The sequence below is a fragment of the Asparagus officinalis genome, chromosome 1, assembly GCF_001876935.1.
Source record: "Asparagus officinalis chromosome 1, Aspof.V1, whole genome shotgun sequence".
Lineage (NCBI taxonomy): Eukaryota > Viridiplantae > Streptophyta > Magnoliopsida > Asparagales > Asparagaceae > Asparagus > Asparagus officinalis.
The window spans coordinates 130,281,493-130,303,816 of record NC_033794.1 but is presented as its reverse complement, the minus strand read 5'-3'; the positions used below and the strand labels follow the sequence as shown (position 1 = coordinate 130,303,816).

The window sequence follows — 22,324 nt, the reverse complement described above, 5'->3', positions numbered from 1 at the left end:
GTTAGGAGGATCAATGTGTTTTAACATGATTAAGATTTTTAAGAGTCTTTATCGTAACATTTAAATGTAAATAGATTATTTGCATGAAGTCTAGTAAAACTATGAGGTCTATCATTTATAAGCATTTGTTACTATGATGATTGATTATTTGCATGAAGTAATGTATGACTTGTGCTTAGAGAAGACACTTGTTCTATTTAAATTAAGATTTATGATTGATAAGCAGTTGATGTTTGTAGAATGTCACTTATTTTGTTAGGAGGATTACTGTGTTGTAACATGATTATGATTTTAAGAGCATCTTCATTGCAGATTTTAACATTCAGTGGACTTTGAGCAGTGTAAACCTGGTCTTGATGGTTGAAGCTCAGCAACTAAAAGAATTGTTGATTGTAATGTACTCACCTCTATGAATCACTCTCATTCATGCATTCAGCGTTATGATATGTTCACTAAATTCATAATATGATTATTCTGATCTATGATATATAGACTGAATAAATGAAAGTTTCTATTTGTCTTCCAACAAAAACAAAATACCCTGTTAACCCAATACTCGAAAAAAATTAAGTACAGATACAAATGCAATAGATCAGCAAATGTCTTCTACCAAGCTTTTCTATGCTTGAACTCTGAATTCGCAATATCTTATTTTTTTTCCAAGGATTAATTGCTGATAGACCCCCTACACTATTGCCCAATTGTGGACAGACCCCTCTGTAGTTCCATTGTTGCCGATAGACACCCGGTACTATCACCCAATTGCGGATAGACCCCCTAAGTGAATTCCTTTGACAACCACAGGAGGTCCAGCCGCAACTGGGGGTGATAACACAGGGACTATATCCACAATTAACTCTTTTTTCAGTGGGAATCTGATAATATGAAAAATGCACAAATTATCATATTAACTGACAAAAATGGCAATAACAAAAACTTTAGTCCCAAACAGATGCCAGAATGGGCATAAGAGCATATGACATATATGGATCAAAACCAACAAAATGATGCAAAATAGGAAAGATTCAATCACCATCATGAATTAGTGCCTTCTGATCACAATGCCTCTCTCATGTTTTTTCTCAAACATTCATAAATTCAAGCCAAAAGCAATACACCTCTAAGAGAGAGAATAAAGGGAATCACAGAGGTACTAACGCTGACATTGAGATTCTCTGGTTCTTCGTAAGCTAGCATAAGAAGTCTCAGCTTTCTTGATCTATTTACATGACATATACCCCCCCAAATATCAAAATTGCGGTTAGAGAGAAATAAAGACGCAAATATCGTCACGGGAATGTCATACGTGGCTAACTCTTTATACTTCGAAGGGCCAAAGTTCAAAAAAGTTTGTAAAGCCAAAAAAAAGGACATAAGAACTCAATGAACTCATTCTTCATCTTCATCGTCGTCTTCATTTTCGTCGATCCCCACCCAACGAGTAAAAGCAAACAGAAACTCCTTGAAGGTGACTGTTCCATTTTTATCCCAGTCCATCTCTTCTGTTAAAAGCCAAAAAAACAGTAGACTGTTAGTCAGATTCGGTAGCTGAATGTCCGTAATTTCTATGAATGAAGAATATTCTATCGGCTCAAACTAATGTTGACAATTCAACATAGGCTAAATCCTTCAGGATCCATTAAAATCTAAACATAATAGTCATTCGTCAGTCAAATTCAATTGTGACGAACGAGGAATAGAGGAGAACTAATAGTCCAAGTATGCTCTAAAGATATGTATGCATGTACGGATACTGACGAACGAGGAATAGAGGAGAACTAATAGTCATTTGTCAGTCAAATTCAATTGTTGAATGTCGATAATTTACATGAATTCAGAATATTACCACAGCTCAAACTAACCTCAACAATTCATTATAACCTAAATCCATCACAACCCATTAAAATCTTAAATATACAAGTATGCTCTAAGGATACGTATGCATGCACAAATAGTGATGCACGAGGAAGAGACAGGAGAACAAACAGTGACTGTTAGGCAAATTCAATCACTGAATGTTGATCATTTATATGAATGCAGAATTTTACAATGATTCAAACCTCTCTTAACAATTCATTAGAAGCTAAATATTTCACAATCCATTAACATCTAAGATATTTGGATGCAAGTATGCTCTAAAGATATGTATGCATGCACGTATATTGATGCACGAGGAGGAAGAGAGAGGAGAACTAACCAAATCTTTTCATGGCTATGCGTCCAGAAGACCGTTCACCTGTTGTAGTCTCATTAATAGCTTGTACCATCTCGGTCCTGCTAACATATCCATCCCTGTTCTTGTCCAAGAATACAAAAGTATTAACCAAAGTCTCGAATGTTGCTTGAAGATCTGGAAACCCCATCTGATATTTCTATCAATCTGGTCAAGGAATAATACACAGTCACAGTTGCCTGCAAAATATTCATAGCAGATTGCAACTATAGCCCAGTGGAACCAAAATTAAGCAAATAAACAAAAAATCATATCAGAAAACGAAAATTAGTCTTTTTTATGTATTTAAGAGGTGCCCTCCTTTTGGTTTAAGAGTCACATTTTTAGAAAGCTAAAAATGCCATCACACCTGGGGGGAAAAACTACGGAAATGGCCTACACACTTGAAAAAAAAATTTCAATGGGTGTTATTCATACAAAGCAGATCCTTTATGGAAAATATATTATTTCCAAGAAATTTCCTAAAATGATATGTAGCATGTTTCACAACTCAATTACACCAAGTTGTATCCCAAAATTATTATGCTCCATCAGCTTATCAAGTAACAACTGTGCAATTCAATTAGTATTGTTAAGGATACTTCTTGAGCAGCACTCGGTTCCTTGAGGAGATAAACGAGGCAAATAAGAACAATGAACTCATTAAAATTTATTCCCATATCTTCATTCATATCGCACGCTTCAAAGAGATCATCTGTCTCGTCTTCTGAAAAATTGATCTCCAGTTTCTTGAAACAATGATGCAATTCTTGTTTATCTATTGTGCCATTGGAATCTTCATCTGTAGGGATGTTAAAGAAATTAGTTTGCTGTTAAAAAGTGAACAGAAAAGCTGCAACTTAATTAAGCGAAAAAGATCCATCGGATATAATTTAAAATTGTAAATAACCGCTACCAATTATAAATTAACAAGAGGACTTCACAAGACCCCTTAATTTTCAGTCGAGATATGTTTTAAGGGGCAAATATCAGAAATAATTATAAGCACCATCCATTTGGATCATGATCCGTCCAAGGATGATCCACCATGAAGTTCTCATAATGGTTATCAGGAGAGCAAAGTTCTACTTGCTTGATAATGTTTGCATAAATGCAAGTAGATTCTAGAGACATTAGAACCCCCCTGTTGGGGATGCACAATCCCCCTGATGCGATCTGGAAATAGAGATTTAGGAGAGAAGAGAGAAAATCAAACAATCTCAAACACACAAGATTTACGTGGTTCGCTTCTCAATGTGAGAAACTACGTCCACGGCCGCCGCAGGAGAAAAATTCACTATTTTTCAGTCTTTTTTACATCATGCCCTAATCAACCCTTTTATAGACTTAAGGGTTTAACAACTAAAACAGGAAACAGATCTTTTTACATCATGCCCTAATCAACCCTTTTATAGACTTAAGGGTTTAACAACTAAAACAGGAAACAGATTAAAACAGGTTAAAATTCGAATCTGGGCCGAAACCCGACTCCGGTCAACCGCCGCACCACATCCGATCGACCGCGATGCTGATCGAAATCTGCCTGGCTCTCTGGACTTTTGGCGATCGACCGCAGCGCCATGCTCGGTCGACCGCGACGAAGCCAAAAAACTGGGTTGCTCTCTGGACTTTGAGCGGTCGACCGCAGCGCCATGCTCGGTCGACCGCAACGAGCTTGTGCACGACGTCGGTCGACCGCCGCGCCATGGCCGGTCGACCGCGATGCAGAAAACTGTCTCCTTCGTCGTTTTTGCTTGAACTTCTCCATCGTCGATCATGTTCCTCCTGTTCCAACTTTGTTCCTCCTCTCTTCTGAAGTATAGGGCATGCTTGATAGTTAGGCTTCACATATCCTAACAATCTCCCACTTGGAGACTAACTATCAATCTCTTTCAGCTCTCTCGGCGGCGACGGCCTCCGTATCATCAAGTGTTGAGGCCAACTGAAGTTGAGCACAACTTCAGTTTCTCTGTAGTGACAACCTTGGTAAGCATATCAGCTGGGTTCTTGCTTCCTTGAATCTTCACAAGTTCCAACATGTCCTCGTCCAACGCTGATCTTATGAAGTGGTAGCGGACCTGTATGTGTTTGGTCCTTGCATGAAAAGCAGGATTCTTCGCCAAATAAATTACGCTCTGGCTATCACAATGTAAGACACTCTTCTCACTCTTCTGTCCCAGCTCCTCCAAGAAACCCTGCAACCATATCATCTCCTTGCTTGCCTCTGTCACAGCAACATATTCAGCCTCTGTCGTTGATAAAGCAACGATCTTCTGCAACTGAGAAATCCAACTAATAGCTGTAGAGCCCAAAGTGAATACGTATCCTGTAGTGCTTCTTCTCTGGTCTATCTCACCAGCATAGTCTGCATCAACAAAACCCTGCAGGACTAACTTGCCTCTCCTGAAGCATAAGCAATCTTCTATAGTACCTCGCAGGTATCTCAGAATCCACTTTACTGCTTCCCAGTGCTGCTCTCCTGGATCTGACATAAATCTGCTCACAGCTCCCACTGCATGAGCAATGTCGGGTCTCGTGCATACCATGGCGTACATAAGGCTTCCAATGGCTGAAGCATATGGAACATTAGCCATGTATTCTTTCTCTTCATCAGTCTCAGGACACTGCTCCTTAGTCAGTTTGAAGTGACTAGCTAACAGTGTGCTAACGGCCTTAGCACCACTCATCCCGAATCTCTCAAGCACCCGTCTAATGTACTCGGACTGAGATAGCCGCAGTGTGCCCAAGAGTTTATCTCTACTGATCTTCATTCCCAATATCTGCTTCGCTGCGCCTAGATCCTTCATGTCGAACTCACTCGACAGTTGCTTCTTCAGCTTCTTGATCTCTGTCATATCTGAACCGGCTACTAGCATGTCGTCGACATATAAAAGCAGGATGATGTAACTGTTGTCAAACTCCTTGACAAAGCAACATTGATCAGCATTGCACCTGGAGTAACCATTCCTGTGCATGAATCCATCAAACTTTTTGTACCATTGCCTTGGAGCTTGTTTTAGGCCGTACAAGCTCTTCTTCAATCTGCATACCATCTTCTCTTTTCCCTTCTGAGTAAACCCCTCTGGCTGCTGCATATATATCTCTTCCTCTAGATCACCGTAGAGAAAAGCTGTCTTTACATCTAGCTGCTCGAGATGTAGATCTTCAGCTGCAACAATACTCAGGACTGTTCTGATGGTAGTTAGTTTGACTACTGGAGAGAAGATCTCTGTGTAATCAACTCATTCTCTCTGCTGAAATCCTTTAACCACAAATTTGGCCTTGTATCTCTTGGAACCACCATGTTCCTCTTTGATTCTGTACACCCATTTATTGCTCAAGGCCTTTTTCCCCGTTGGTAGCTTCGCAAGTTCCCATGTCTTGTTGGTGTTCAAGGATTTTATTTCATCTTTCATGACGAGCTCCCACTTGCTTGCATCATCCACTCGAAGGGCCTCATCATAACTTTCTGGCTCTACACCGTCACTCAATAATATGTAGATAAGATGAGCTCTGGGCTGTAGTGATGGGTACTTCGGATTAGGCTTGGGGACTCTAGCTGACCGCCTCAACTCTCTGACGGGCGAAACAGGCTCTCCATCTTTATCTGCCCCCTCTGAAGTAGTCTCATCCATCAACTCTTCTTCTTCATCAGAACTAGCTTCGGGATTGCCTCCATCTGAGGCATCTTCTGACTCGAAGTATGTAGGATCTCGCTGTGTCGAACTAGTGGACTGAACGACATCACGGTCTTTATAGAGGACTGTTTCATTAAAGACCACATCCCTGCTTCTGATGATTTTCTTGTTTTGCTCATCCCAGAAATTGTAGCCAAACTCATCACCGCCATAGCCAACAAAGAAACATTTCAGATACTTAGGATCAAGTTTGTTTTTTGCATGATCACTCAGATGAACATAAGAAACACAACCAAATACTCTCAGGTGAGAAAGGTTTACCTGCTTTCCACTCCATACTTCTTCAGGTATTTTGTGCTCCAAAGGCACTGATGGCCCCCGGTTGATCAAGTAGGCAGCTGTGTTGACTGCTTCTGCCCAGAATTGCTTTGGAAAACCTGCTTGTAACCGTATACTTCTAGCTCTCTCAGTCAACGTTCTGTTCATCCGTTCTGCTATGCCATTCTGCTGGGGTGTACCTGGCACTGTCCTCTCTAATCTAATGCCGCTGTCATAACAGAACTTCTTGAACTCTGAGTCTTCATACTCGCCGCCGTTGTCAGAACGAAGCTTCTTGATCTTCAAACCGGTCTCGTTCTCAACCATAGCCTTCCATCTCTTGAAGACTTCAAACACTTCTGATTTGTGTTTCATGAAATAGACCCAAGTCTTCCTCGAGTGATCATCTATGAAGGTCACAAAGTATAACCTTCCGCCGGTGGATGGTATTGATGCTGGACCCCACACGTCTGTGTGAACTAACTCAAGCTTCTCTTCTTTAGGGGTTCTGCCAACCCTTTTGAAGCTTATTCTCTTTTGTTTTCCAAGAATGCAGCTTTCACATAAATCAATATCAGTCGATCTCAAACCTGGTAACTTCCCATTCGATTGCATAACCTTTAGGCCTTTGCTACTCATGTGACCTAGCCTCTGGTGCCACAAATTTAGGTCTTACTTACTTTCAGCCACTGCAATGGAACCACATGCATCTATTGTCATATAGAGAGAACCTGTCTTCGTACCACGGGCAACAACCATGGATCCCTTTGTAACCTTCCACGTATCACATGCGAAGGTTGTTACATATCCCTCTTTCGCCAATTGTCCTATGGAAATCAAATTTTTCCTCAAACTAGGAACATGTCTCACATCGCTCAGCTTCCATATAGACCTATTGAGCTTGATCTGCACGACTCCTTTGCCAACGATATCACAGGGCTGATCATCACCAAGATAGACCTTTCCTAGGTTTTCTGAAACATAGTTCTCAAATAAATCTCTATTTGAGGTAGCATTAAATGAAGCTCCTGAATCCAGCACCCACGATTCAGTTTTGCTCTCCAACGAACAGATTAGGGCATCATCTGATTCTCCTGAGGCCACGTTCGCTTCAGTCTTGTTCTCCTTGTCCTTCTTGGGTTCTCGACACTGATTCTCATAGTGGCCAAACTTGCTATACTTCCAACAATCGATCTCCTTCTTGCCCTTGCGGTTCCTGGACTTTGGCCTTCCGTTCCTCGAGTTAGATCTTCCTCGGCTACTCCCTCTATTTCTGTTTCTGTTTCTTCCTCTGCCCTCAAGATTCAACGCCGACCCTGAATTAGAAATCCCTTCCTCTTGTCTTCTTATTTCCTCAGTCATAATCATGTCCACCACCTCTGAAAACTTTAGTTTTGATTTGTCACATGATCCGCTGATCGAGATAACGGTACCCTTCCAACTGTCGGGCAATTGACCAAGTATCAAGATGGCTTGGATTTCATCGTCAAACTGAATATTGACTGAGTTTAGTTGATCCGTGATCTCATTAAACTCGTTCAGGTGTTCCTTGAATTTCTGGCTCTCGGACATCCTCAAGTTAAACAACTTTTTAATGAGATGTACCTTATTCGCCGCAGAGGGTTGCTCATACATACTAGACAACGCCGCCATGAGATCCGTCGTCGTATTCTGATTCTTGATGTTGAACGCTACTGATTTAGACAAGGTCAACCTGATTGCTCCAAGGGCCTTTCGATCCAATAGCTTCCAATCCGCATCTTTCATATCCGCCGGCTTCTCTCCCAATGGTAGGTATAAATCCTTCTGATAGAGGTAGTCCTCCATCTGCATCTTCCAGAACCCGAAGTTTGTTCCATCAAACTTCTCAATCTTGGATGTTTCCTTCTCAGATCCCATGTCTCTGACCTCAAATCGCTCGTGCCGAACCTGGTCGCTCTGATACCACTTGTTGGGGATGCACAACCCCCCTGATGCGATTTGGAAATAGAGATTTAGGAGAGAAGAGAGAAAATCAAACAATCTCAAACACACAAGATTTACGTGGTTCGCTTCTCAATGTGAGAAACTACGTCCACGACCGCCGCAGGAGAAAAATTCACTATTTTTCAGTCTTTTTTACATCATGCCCTAATCAACCCTTTTATAGACTTAAGGGTTTAACAACTAAAACAGGAAACAGATCAAAACAGGTTAAAATTCGAATCTGGGCCGAAACCCGACTCCGGTCGACCGCCGCACCACATCCGGTCGACCGCGATGCTGATCGAAATCTGCCTGGCTCTCTGGACTTTTGGCGATCGACCGCAGCGCCATGCTCGGTCGACCGCGACGAAGCCAAAAATCTGGGTTGCTCTCTGGACTTTGAGCGGTCGACCGCAGCGCCACATGCGGTCGACCGCGATGAGCTCCTGGCCTGTGCACCCAGCTGTGCACATAGGCGGTCGACCGCCGCGCCCCTCGGCTACTCCCTCTATTTCTGTTTCTGTTTCTTCCTCTGCCCTCAAGGTTCAACGCCGACCCTGAATTAGAAATCCCTTCCTCTTGTCTTCTTATTTCCTCAGTCATAATCATGTCCACCACCTCTGAAAACTTCAGCTTTGATTTGCCACATGATCCGCTGATCGAGATAACGGTACCCTTCCAACTGTCGGGCAATTGACCAAGTATCAAGAGGGCTTGGATTTCATCATCAAACTGAATATTGACCGAATTTAATTGATCTGTGATCTCGTTAAACTCGTTCAGGTGTTCCTTGAATTTCTGGCTCTCGGACATCCTCAAATTAAACAACTTTTTAATGAGATGTACCTTATTCGCCGCAGAGGGCTGCTCATACATACTGGACAACGCCGCCATGAGATCCGCCGTCGTATTCTGATTCTTGATGTTGAACGCTACTGATTTAGACAAGGTCAACCTGATCGCTCCAAGGGCCTTTCGATCCAATAGCTTCCAATCCGCATCTTTCATATCCGTCGGCTTCTCTCCCAATGGTAGGTATAAATCCTTCTGATAGAGGTAGTCCTCCATCTGCATCTTCCAGAACCCGAAGTTTGTTCCATCAAACTTCTCAATCTTGGATGTTTCCTTCTCAGATCCCATTGTCTCTGACCTCAAATCGCTCGCGCCGAACCTGGTCGCTCTGATACCACTTGTTGGGGATGCACAACCCCCCTGATGCGATTTGGAAATAGAGATTTAGGAGAGAAGAGAGAAAATCAAACAATCTCAAACACACAAGATTTACGTGGTTCGCTTCTTAATGTGAGAAACTACGTCCACGGCCGCCGCAGGAGAAAAATTCACTATTTTTCAGTCTTTTTTACATCATGCCCTAATCAACCCTTTTATAGACTTAAGGGTTTAACAACTAAAACAGGAAACAGATCAAAACAGGTTAAAATTCGAATCTGGGCCGAAACCCGACTCCGGTCGACCGCCGCACCACATCCGGTCGACCGCGATGCTGATCGAAATCTGCCTGGCTCTCTGGCGGTCGACCGCAGCGCCATGCTCGGTCGACCGCGACGAAGCCAAAAAACTGGGTTGCTCTCTGGACTTTGAACGGTCGACCGCAGCGCCATGCTCGGTCGACCGCGACGAGTTTCTGGCCTGTGCACCCAGCTGTGCACATAGGCGGTCGACCGCCGCACCCTGCTCGGTCGACCGCGATGCAGAAAAATGTCTTCTTCGTCGTTTTGCTTGAACTACGCCATCGTCGATCCTGTTCATCCTGTTCCAACTTTGTTCCTCTTCTCTTCTAAAGTATAGGGCATGCTTGATAGTTAGGCTTCACATATCCTAACACCCCGCCTCCCCTTTTCTTAACCATTCTAAATTTGAAAAGAACCAACTTTCGTTGAAAGGGGACTAAACTCAAACATATGACTACAAGTGGTAAATTTTTTTTAATTAAGATAGATAGTAAACCAGCGCCATATACAATAACAATTATGACCTCCTCATAACTGATCATATTTCCCTTTCTCATTTCCACCAAGTTAGTTATCCGATAAAACTCCCGCGAAACAGAGAGCTGAATACAATTTATGCAAATGAGTGAAAACTACTAACCAAATTCCTGGAAGATGGTTTTGCACTTCCTTAAGCTTTCATCGATTTTTGGAAATTTCAAAATAATGCTGTTGAATGACTTCATGGAAGTCCCTTTTAACGCCCTTTCTCGCATTGCTTCAACCATCTTTGCTTCAAGCTTTGACACTAGCACACTCTGCTCGGTTGAGCCACTTGTTCCAAGTACACCACCCATTTTGATACAGCGAAGATGTTAAGCAAGATACAGGACACCTCTTAACCTGCAAAAATTGATATAACTTGAGATTTATGTAAGAGATTACTGGCACAAAAACTGATAGTCACATGAAATACAGAGAATAAATTCTTGTGAAAAGGCGAGACGACTATTGAAAACGCTAAGATAGTAGGATATTCTGGTCCTGGTTCACCTCCAGCCTAGCTTATGTTTTACTTACAGAAACCAAAAAACTCAGTTCAATGTGAAAGTGTAAATTTCCACTTCACATGTCTGTTTCTTAAGGGAAACTTAGTTGTAAACAATGACGAAATGTATTTAACGAAGACAACGATCATCAATGGCTGCAGCAAAGCGACTAGGAGAGCATACCAACCACACAAAATTAACAGAAACAAATGATATCTGGAGACACATTCACTGCTGGGTTGCGATTTAACTACTCGTCGTAGCAACTGACGATTTCTTACTCTAAATCGGAGCAGATCTAAGTTACACACTCTTTGCTGATCATCTGAAGATGTAGTGAGGAGAAGAAGAGCATACATTTTGACCTGCTATTTTCTCTTCATTATGTCGAAAAGCCAATCCAAATTATGGGCAAAAAAAGTTCTGTCACCTTGGCAGTTGATTCTCATACAGACCCTACCTACTAGATAAAATTAACAACGACCGAAGACGATAAAATTGCCCATTATTATTATTCATGAAATAAACAAACTTTATCTGTATAGATTGGATTAAGCATAATGACGACAACAACAGCACACCAGCAATTAATTTCTCATAGAACTGAGAGGGACTAGAGGACACAAGCATTAGGCTACACATGCACATATTTATATATTTATATATATATAAAAAAAGGCATCTTGCGAGAGTTTGTCACTAATCACGCAATCGAAATATTTTCGTTGATTGATTCTTTCCCATTTTCTACCAAGGGGAATTGGAGAACAAAAGAACATCATATCAGAATCAACAAAAAAAAAAAAAAATTAGGAAAATGAAACAAATACATCCAAACAACAAACACCCAGATAAACTCAGACAGATCAGAGGACACCAATGTCAAAAAGGTTGGAACTTGCCTTTGTTTTATGATTGATTGATTGCATCAGACAAAAACCAACAAAATAACCAATAAATTTGAAGCTACAAGTGTCAGAAGAAATGGGGGAAAGTGGAGAGGGGGATGGAAAAGTTTTATTATGATTATAATTATAATTATAATTTTATTTAAAAGAAAAGCTAAATAAAGATTGATTTGGTTTTGCTTAGATCTCGATTAAGGCTTTAGGAGACGTGATTAATGCTGAGGTTAACACGTGTGTGGGGGATTAAAGGCCTAGTTTGTAAAGTTGTGGACATAAATAATGTTGAATAATTAGATCTCATTAATGATTTCAGATCATACCCCATTTTGATTCAACTATTCAAGTGGACTTTTATCATTTGCTTGACAAAAAATATCTCATGAATTCTGATAATAACAAAAAAGATCTCATGAATTATCATTTCACAGCCCTTAACTTATAGTATCAAAATAATCTGAATTTAAAATTCATACATCACATGAAATGGACTCTATAGAAAAATTACTACTCCATGAGCTCAAAATTATAGAGATTTTTACATTTATACGCCTTTAATCATGCGCTCTTAGCATGTGTATATAAAAAATGTATCCTAGTTCTCAATATTTGCAAAACTCCCCCCTAAATTATCACCTGTAAAAAACACTTCCAAATCAATAAAAAAAAATGGATATAATGAGTAAGAATTTGAGCAGCTTGTTGATATTTTCTCATGAACAAATTTGGCTATTCAAAGTTATACTAGTGATGTAGGACGCTTAGCAGATAATTTCATGGAGGATTCGGAGAATCATGAGCTACACATATATTGACTTTTGCAAATAAACAATCATATTTTTAATCCGGAAGACGAATTCTAACATATTATATATGTAAATCGTCTATCTCGACGAGACGGAGCCAACCAGATTGTCAGATTTTTAAAATCTCATCAGTAATACCCAGTTTTGACTGAAATCCAAAAATAATCAGCTTCTAGTTTATTTTTAGTAATAAAATTTCAGTAATACCCAGTTTTGACTGAAATCCAAAAATAATCAGCTTCTAGTTTATTTTTAGTAATAAAATTAGAGTTTATTTAGAATAGGAAATAAATTTAATATTAGAGTCCAATTAGATTAGAAAACAAATTCAATTTTGGTTCATGATTTATTTCCTCTATTATAGGAAGTCTTTTTAGGATAGAATTTGATACTTTCTATTTCTTTGTAATTCTAGTCTTATTAAGAGTCTTATTTATTTTTCTATTTAAGAAGAATCATGTAACCCTAAAGGAGAATAATAACTTTTGATAAATAAAGTTTCGCTTTTTAATATTTTCTTCGTGAATTCAAAGATTGTTCTTTGTGGATTCAGATAACGTCATTGGTGTATTCCGAGGCTACTACTTCCGTGTTGTGTCAATTGGTATCAGAGCTTTGTTCCTCCGATCGATGGCAGGCGATGAAACCCTTTTTTCTCGAACCGAGTTCGACGTGCTGAAGACCGATGTTAATCAGATGAAGACTGTTATAGAACGACTTGCATCGAGAGTGGAGCGTCTGAATATGCGAGGAGTTCAAAATGGCGTTGATGGTCGCCAACGATGTGATCCGACTCCACATGATGAATTCAATAGTGATGACTATGAAGCCTCATGCCACGGTTATGATCGCAGAGACCACTAAAGTTAGGAAAATTATGACACTAGAAGATAAAAAAAATACCATCCTTCAACGGAAAGCTTCATGCTGATGATTTTCTTAATTGTATTGATGAAGTGGATAAGTATTTTGAGTATAAGATAATCCCAGAAGATTAAAAAGTTAAATTAGTGACCTACAGGTTTAAAAAAAAGACATCTGCATAGTGGGATGAAGTACTAATAAATCAATACCATCAAGGGAAGGATCCGGTTTGAACGTGGGTAAAGATGAAGAAATTATTGAGAGACCGTTTCTTACCTTTTAACTACAAGCAATGTCAGTTGTCTTAAAAAGATTCTTTTACCTTAGCCGCTACGATCCGTCTAGCGAAGAAGGTGGAGCGAGAACTTGAGCAGAGCGGCATACAATCTTTATCATGGATGTTTTAGAGAGTTATCAAACTAGTTATGATTATCGAAAAATTAAGAAACCTCAATTCATCTCTGAGAAAGAGCATGGATTTGTGAAGAGCACCGAGGAAGAACCAATAAAGACTTCATCAATTATGTCAATACTAGAACCGAAGGCATTTAAGACAAAGATTGCTAAGGAGAAGGCTTCTCTAGTGACAAACAACAAGACGCTCACCCCTGAAAAGGAAGATTTTGCCACCATCAAGATTCATCCTGAGGTTCCTGATGTTGATAATGATATGTTAATAAAGATGAATATTCTACATGATATCGTGAGTGATGTTACACATATTGATATTGTCCCAATGGAGGAGAAGGATAAAATAGAGAACGAGGCAATTGATGGTATGTGTGCATTGTTTGGTAGAGAGCTTGAGATAAAGGAGATGAAAGAATTATGTATGAAGTATGAGGAAGAAAATTATTTTTTGGAAGCAATAGTCATCAATAATTTTAACAATGATGAGATGATACCATCAACACTAGAATATGGGAAACAACAAGGAAAATATTTGGAGGAGTTTTTCATATCGACTACAGAGCCACATGCTGCCAGTTACATACATATGTCATAAAAAAGATTCATACACAAGTTTGATACAAAAGAAATCCTAATAGAGGAGGTAAAAGAACAAACGAAGAAAATTAATACTAAATACAACGTGGATGCTGATCGTTGCAAATGAAGAAAATTATTTATCAATGAATCTATTATTCTAACAAATATAAGCTCGGGGTAGAGCTTCTTTCAACAAGGGGTGACTGATATAGGACGTTTAAAGGACAATTTCATGGAGGATTCGGAGAATCACAAACTACACATATTATTGACTTCTACAAATAAACAATCATATTTTTTAATCCAGAAGGCGAATTCTGATATATTATATATGTAAATTGTATATCTCGACGAGGCGGAGCCAACCAGATTGTTAGATTTTTAAAATCTCATCAGTAATATCCAGTTTTGGCTGAAATCCAAAAATAACCAGCTTTTAGTTTATTTTTAGTAATAAATTTGGAGTCTATTTAGATTAGGAAATAAATTTAATATTAGAGTCCAATTAAATTAGGAAACAAATTCACTTTTGATTCATGATTTGTTTCCTCTATTATAGGGAGTCTTTTTAGGATATAATTTGATACTTTTTATTTTTTTTGTAATTCTAGTCTTAATATGAGTATTATTTATTTTTCTATTTAAGAAGAGTCATGTAACCCCAAAGGGGAATAATAACTTTTGAACCCCAAAGGGGAATAGTAACTTTTGATCAATAAATTTCCTTTTTTTGATATTTTCTTCGTGGATTCGAAGATTGCTCTTTTTGGATTCAGAGAACGCCCTTGATGGATTCCGAGACTATTACTTCCTCGCTGTGTCAACTAGACAAAAAAGAATAGCAAATATGTGCACCGATGGTCAAAAAGGCAATGAAAATTGAAAATAATAATAAATAAATAAAAATGATAAAAGAGCGACCCTTTCGGGGCTTAATAGTTTATCAATTCTTTTTCGTAATATGTTTAAAAAGGTGGAATAGAACAGGTTCAGGGGTTATGCAAATCCCCTCAAAGCTCTGGGGTGTTGTGAATAAAATTAGTTAAGCGGCGCTTTCTGCAAGCTGTCCGAAGTACAAGGGGTTTCTTTATGAAATTAAAACCATTAAAATAACCCTCATATAATCCCTATTTTACCCTCCACAGAGACCCCGCGTAATCCCCACGCATCACAGAATAAAGCCCCATTGCGGAATCTACCTGCCTCTCACCACATTCTTTTCGCACCCGTCCACTGACTAGTGGACCCCACAAAGGGTTGACTCAGTTTCAACACCGCATTCGTACCCTTCCAGATTCTTCTTTTTCCAATCCGACGGCTCACCAAATTTACAAAAATAAATAAAAAAAAGTTAAAACCACCGAAAAAATAAAATCTATAAATAAAGACCCTTGCCCCCTTTCATAAACGAATCCGTGTTCGATTTCTTTTTGCTGTGAAGAGAAAGGAGAGAAACCTAAACCCCAATAATTTGGTACTCCTCCTCTCTCAAATCGATCTGATTAATTTCTAGGGTTTCCTTAAATTGTTTTTTTTTTTTGGATTTTGTTGATTTCTAGCGTGAAAAGGAGCGATCTTGTGTTGTTTGGGTTCAGGTTCTTGCCTTGATTGTTGGCGATGGCGTCGAAGAGGATTCTGAAGGAGTTGAAGGATCTGCAGAAGGATCCTCCGACTTCATGCAGTGCAGGTTTGTTTATTACTTTTTGATTTTTTTAGTTTAATCTTTGAATATTTATTGTTAACAGTGCTTTAAGTGCTTTCATTTTAGTGAAAAATACAATTTTTTTCGTTTTTTTTTATTTTTGTTGGCTAATCGTTAGAATATGCGAAGGGAATACTATTGCTTGGGGAAAAAAAAAGTGTCGCATAGCTTTATCATTATATAAATGTGTATGCAAATATTTGGCATCTAGTTTTAGTGTCATTTTCTCTATTTTCTTTGTCCCAATCTTAAAACATGACACCAAATAGAGTGTCAAAACCCGGCCTATAACATATTAGAGTTTCACTTGTACCTGATGAAGGAATGCATATTGTTATAAATGGTTGTAGAATAGAATGCTCAAAAAAAAAAAAATTGACTCTACTACTATTTGATGTCATGGTTGTATTGAAATTCCTTATGATCTCTCCCGCACATTTCTTTTTTGGCTGCCAACACATACTTAGACCAGAGGCAATGATAGAGAGTTATGTTCTTACTATTAACTACTGGTTAGACTTAATTTTTGGTTGGATTGTTTGGCATTGCATAATTAAATTTAGAGTTGTCAATGGTGAGAAAGGTCTTGTGTGCGCGGATGCAGTCCAATCTTTGATAAAAGAAGAACAATAGAGATCACATTGACTATATGTTGAGTCCTAGGCTATATATCATCTTGCACCTGTGTTTATTTAGCCTAAATTTAACTGTAAGGAGGGATTAGTAGTCAGACAAGTAAAACAAAGGTTTGGTAGAGGTTTATAATGTTTATAAGTACCAGTCTCATGCTGGTTATATGCTTGTAGTGACAGTGGTTCATTGTTCATAAGGCCCTGTATCAAGTATGCCTCAATAGCTTAAGAAGTTAAATTTTCATTACTAAGAGGTAAACATGGGATCATAGTTTTCCACCCTGCAGGTAAAAAGGTTCGAGATACGATTTTTCTTTTAAACGGGAAAATTAATTAATTTTTTGAGGTTGAAACGAAGGAAAAATGGATTCACGGAAAAAGTAGTTTATATGCATTTTTGGCTAATTTAAGATGGAGTACACGAATTTATGTCGTCTAACAATATTCATATGCGTCCAAAAGTAGATATGCTATGCATACATGCTGACACATAAATTCTCCCATATGTATGTACATCACTCTGTTGGTTGTTTAGTCTGACTGGTATGTTGGTTAAATAAGGTGGTTTCTTGCAATGTTGTGGATGATGTTTTCTTTTATGAATTTATGTTCACTATGCTGCATTTTGGATCATCTATTAAAGTATGCTCTCTTTGTGTTGAAATAATGAAATGTTTGGTGTTAAATTATATATATATATAAGCACAAGTTTTTGTGCTTGGTAGGGAGGTGACATATTCCCCTCCGCTCATTGAAATCGGGGCCCACATTCATATGGGTTGGAGAGTGGTTGGGAATTGGAACGAGTGGATGGGAATAATGCACACCTCACTACCAAGCACAAAATTTTTACTTGGTACCAAGCATACCCATTTTTGACATATTCCCATCCACTCATTGAAATCGGGGCTCACATTCACATGGGTTGGGGAGTGGTTGGGAATTAGAATGAATGGATGGTATTTTGTGCTTGGTACCAAACATACCCATTTTTCTCATATATATATAAGCACAATATTTGTGTTTGGTATGCCTGGTACCAAGCACAAATATTGTGCTTATATAATATATGAGAAAAATGAGTATGTTTGGTACAAAGCACAAATTTTATGCTTGGTAGTAAGGTGTCCTATTCCCATCCACTCATTCCAATTCTCAACCACTCCCCAATCCATGTGAATGTGGACCCTGATTTCAATAAGTGGAGGGAATATGTCACCTCACTACCAAGCACAAAAACTTGTGCTTGGTACTAAGCATACCCATTTCTCTCTCTCTCTCTCTCTCTATATATATATATATATATATGCCTTAAAAACATGATTCCTGGAGAAGAAAAGAAAGGTGTTTGATTTCTTAAATTTTGTTTCTTTGTGAAATGTGACAACTGAAGGAATATTCTTGTTGATTTTAACTGATTTGTTTGCAGCATTTCCAAGTTCTCTGAAAAAAAATTATAATATATGATCCAAAAATATTTGGTGAAATTTAACTTCACAATATATTTGTTGATGTCAAAATTTTCTAATGTTCTATGAACTGTTTTCTTTTTCTTCCCTGAAGAATAGGATTCATGTAATGTAGCCAACCCCAAACACTTGGTTTTATTGTTGTTGTATGAACTTTTTTTCCTCTTATCTTTTAGGTCCTGTTGGGGAAGACATGTTCCATTGGCAAGCGACCATTATGGGACCCACAGATAGCCCCTTTGCTGGTGGCGTTTTTCTGGTGACAATTCACTTTCCACCGGACTATCCCTTCAAGCCCCCAAAGGTACCACCTCTTATTCCAGTTAGGGAAATGTACTTTGCATTCTAATGTCTATTACTGTAATTGAACCTCTTAGCAGGCATCTTGTAAACAGTGCTATAAAATACTATGGGTATCTTTACTGTCTATTCAGTTTTGAGCGGCTGTTACTCTGGAAGGAAGATCAGGCTTATCCTGCTACTATGCTATTTGCTATCAAACTAGCTCAACATAATATTTAAAAATAGTCAGCTTTATGGGTTGTTTATGGCATCAGTGGCATTAGGAGTAGCAGAATTTTATGCTTGACAGTCACAACTGTTTTGTGGTCATTATATTTAAGCTTCTCAGGTTTTGAACATGTGCAATAAAAAAATATAGATGCCTTAAAAACATGATTCCTGGAAAAGAAAGGTGTTTGATTTCTTAAATTTTGTTTCTTTGTGAAATGTGACAACTGAAGGAATATTCTTGTTGATTTTAACTGATTTGTTTGCAGCATTTCCAAGTTCTCTGAAAAAAAATTATAATATATGATCCAAAAATATTTGGTGAAATTTAACTTCACAATATATTTGTTGATGTCAAAATTTTCTAATGTTCTATGAACTGTTTTCTTTTTCTTCCCTGAAGAATAGGATTCATGTAATGTAGCCAACCCCAAACACTTGGTTTTATTGTTGTTGTATGAACTTTTTTTCCTCTTATCTTTTAGGTCCTGTTGGGGAAGACATGTTCCATTGGCAAGCGACCATTATGGGACCCACAGATAGCCCCTTTGCTGGTGGCGTTTTTCTGGTGACAATTCACTTTCCACCGGACTATCCCTTCAAGCCCCCAAAGGTACCACCTCTTATTCCAGTTAGGGAAATGTACTTTGCATTCTAATGTCTATTACTGTAATTGAACCTCTTAGCAGGCATCTTGTAAACAGTGCTATAAAATACTATGGGTATCTTTACTGTCTATTCAGTTTTGAGCGGCTGTTACTCTGGAAGGAAGATCAGGCTTATCCTGCTACTATGCTATTTGCTATCAAACTAGCTCAACATAATATTTAAAAATAGTCAGCTTTATGGGTTGTTTATGGCATCAGTGGCATTAGGAGTAGCAGAATTTTATGCTTGACAGTCACAACTGTTTTGTGGTCATTATATTTAAGCTTCTCAGGTTTTGAACATGTGCAATGATTAGATTTGGAGTTGGCTACAAGGTCTTACCTAATTTCATATCTTAGGATGCTACTAGTGCAACATCAAAACTCACTACGGTTTAACCCTCTTCCTTCTTCCTTTATACTCTTTCCTTTTCTGCTCGACTTTAGGCCGGCCTTGTTCTAAGTAGCTGGTGGTTGCTTGTCGAGAGCTGTGTGTGTATGTTCTTCAGCCAGTCATCCTCAGGTTGATATCATTTGCAGTTGTTATCAAACAAGTTTATTACCATGAACTAATTAATGTATGAAAACAACATAATATCATGAATCAGTACTTATGGGTTTTCTGAGTCTGGTTTATACATCTCTCAATTATTTTTTGGAGACACTTTGCTTCTTTAGCAGTCCAATTTTGAGGCTATTTTGTTCATCTTGTTGTCCAACAATTACATTGCTTTAAAAGAAACCAAAAAATGATTGAACTTTCCTTATCCAAAATGGTAATCATGCACATTGATAACCTTGTGCAACCTTCTTTGTTATGCTGTAACATCTTTATTCTTCTTTCAGCCATCTCACCTCCCTGTCTGGTAGGTGAGTAAAAGAAGAAAATATGTTTCTTGTTGTCTTTTGATTTTTGGGCACTCAAAAGGATATTTCATTTCCATTGTTACTAGTGCTCAGTTATTTCTTGTTTTGTTGCGTTGTTGCAACCATTATATTTATCTTTGTAAATAATGAAGTATTGAAGTTTAAATATTCTTTTCTTTGAAATAACACTTATTCTTCTTGATTTTTTTCTACCAGTCTAGAATACTTTATGGTATTTTTTGTTTTCTGGCTTGAGCCTTGTGACCAATACGTGTCTATGATCATGCTTCATGTAATTGCAATTTGTTAAACTTTTTGTCGTCTGTATGCAGGTCTCTTTCCGCACTAGGGTTTTCCACCCAAACATCAACAGCAACGGCAGCATTTGCCTGGACATTCTCAAAGAGCAATGGAGCCCTGCCCTGACAATCTCCAAGGTATTATCATCATTATTATTATTATTATTATTTGTTTGTTTGTTAAACAAATACTATTCTTGTTCACCTCCCCGTTTACAGATTCGCTCTCAACTCTTGTTTCTCTTAAATAGGTTTTACTATCCATTTGCTCCCTGCTCACCGATCCCAATCCTGATGACCCTTTGGTGCCTGAGATTGCTCATATGTACAAGACTGACAGGGCCAAGTACGAATCTACAGCTCGCTCATGGACGCAGAAGTATGCCATGGGCTGAACTTGGCGTGGCGCCCTGCTGCTTTTGTCCCTAAATCAGTAAATAATGATAATACTCTGGTTTAAAAGATAAAAACTGGCTTAAGTCCTGGTTCTTTGTTCTTCCTTCTCCCTTTGTGCTTCTATGGCACCCTGTACTGTCAATCGTGTGGTTCGTTATTGCACTAGAACCTAATATTTAAGGACTGCTGGAACTCTCGGTAATTCTAGTAAATGCTGATATATGATAGTCTATCCGCAGTTGGCTGATTTATGGTATGAGAGTTTATCTGCAATTTACCTGAGTAAATATTTGTAGTTATATTTTTTTGAACAAAATTTCGAATTAAACCCATTTAAATTTTTTTATTATAAAAATCGACTCAATCCATTTTTTATTATCAAAACCGACCCATTTCGGGTCACGTCAGCAGCGTGACCACGAAATGGGTCGGTTTTCTTAAATGACGCCGCTAAATAGTTGGGGCTGTCAACCCCGACTATTTAGTTATGTCGGGGTTTCCAACCTCAACTATATAGGTAAGGGCAAGCTAAAATAGTTGGGGTTTCCAACCTCGACTAGGCCCCTCTCTAATTGGTCGGGGTTGGCAACCTCGACCATTTGGTAGAGAGGCAGGGGTTGTTTATTATGCTACGACAAAATGCTCGGGTTTGGGAACCCCGACCGTTTTGTGTTCGTGCACAAAATGGTCGGGGTTCCCAACCCCGACCATTACCCCGACCGTTTTGTGTTCGTGCACAAAATGGTCGGGGTTCCCAACCCCGACCATTTGGCAGACTCTTTCAGCTGAAAACAGCCGGAAATACGAACTCCACTGGAAATTCAAACTCCTGCTGTTACATATCAATCCACAATTTAATCACAATCACAATAACACACATACCAATCAATAATCTCAAATAAAAATCCATAATCAATCGGATACATACCATGCAATTCACATACTAATAATCAATACTCAATCGAATACATAATATTTAGTTTCAAACGCAAACATCCTATCAATACTCAATCAGATACATAATATTCAGTTTCAATCGGATACAACTCCCTTTCCTCTCCCTCTCCCCCTCCCCCTCCCTCTCCCCCTGACACGTTCACCTTCGACGTGAGCTCGGATCAGTTCCTCGTCCGGTTGTGTGTGAAGTTGGGAGTGCATGACATCCTCATCGACTCGAACCGACTGTGAACATTCGGCTTGGGCCTGTTGTGAGCCGCCAGCTTCATCATGTGCACCGCTTGAGCCTGCCTCCGTGTGTCCTCGGAACCGGTGACGACCGTACTCAATTGGTCGCTCATCACGTCCATCTCGTCTTGCATTACGCGTCCTTTGAAGAGCGGACCGAATCTTTTTGATCATGCGAAGGAACGTGTTCCTCGGCCCTGGCTCGGTAGTTGTTCGGATTGCATCATGCGCCATAGTAGAAAGTTCTTCGAGCTCTTGTACCTATACGATAAAAACCCCAAGAAAGCTATTATGATTTGGATGATAATAAAATAAAACTCACAAGGTAACTGTATATTTTGCTTATACACTTACCAACTCTCTCTCAACTGGGCCTCTTGGTATGTATTCCTTAGGGGCTTTGTTCTCCTGAAATATCC

The 22,324-nt window shown here is 38.9% G+C and overlaps 2 protein-coding genes across 8 annotated transcripts; one reads left to right on the top strand and one right to left on the bottom strand.

Annotated features, from left to right (window-relative positions):
- LOC109851019 (probable calcium-binding protein CML21) lies at window positions 1,025-11,622 on the bottom strand. 5 transcript variants are annotated; one of them, XM_020421209.1, is made up of 5 exons: window positions 11,539-11,622; window positions 10,246-10,489; window positions 2,815-3,014; window positions 2,198-2,372; window positions 1,025-1,502 (listed from the first exon to the last, which is right to left on the bottom strand). In XM_020421209.1, exons 2-5 carry the CDS (start codon window positions 10,439-10,441, stop codon window positions 1,390-1,392), a joined length of 684 nt encoding a protein of 227 aa, XP_020276798.1. In that variant the 5' UTR covers window positions 10,442-10,489; window positions 11,539-11,622; the 3' UTR covers window positions 1,025-1,389. The 5 variants fall into 5 exon arrangements, with proteins under 5 accessions (XP_020276798.1, XP_020276824.1, XP_020276891.1 ...); XM_020421235.1 differs by lacking the exon at window positions 11,539-11,622 and adding an exon at window positions 10,991-11,035 and having other exon boundaries at window positions 10,246-10,487; XM_020421302.1 differs by lacking the exon at window positions 11,539-11,622 and adding an exon at window positions 10,665-10,708 and having other exon boundaries at window positions 10,246-10,487.
- LOC109850825 (ubiquitin-conjugating enzyme E2-17 kDa-like) lies at window positions 15,544-20,976 on the top strand. Of its 3 annotated transcripts, none has more exons than XM_020420921.1 (5): window positions 15,544-15,672; window positions 15,794-15,885; window positions 18,178-18,305; window positions 20,358-20,462; window positions 20,576-20,976. In XM_020420921.1, exons 2-5 carry the CDS (start codon window positions 15,816-15,818, stop codon window positions 20,717-20,719), a joined length of 447 nt encoding a protein of 148 aa, XP_020276510.1. In that variant the 5' UTR covers window positions 15,544-15,672; window positions 15,794-15,815; the 3' UTR covers window positions 20,720-20,976. The 3 variants fall into 3 exon arrangements, with proteins under 3 accessions (XP_020276510.1, XP_020276572.1, XP_020276641.1); XM_020420983.1 differs by having other exon boundaries at window positions 15,592-15,672; window positions 15,758-15,885; XM_020421052.1 differs by lacking the exons at window positions 15,544-15,672; window positions 15,794-15,885; window positions 18,178-18,305 and adding an exon at window positions 18,929-19,124.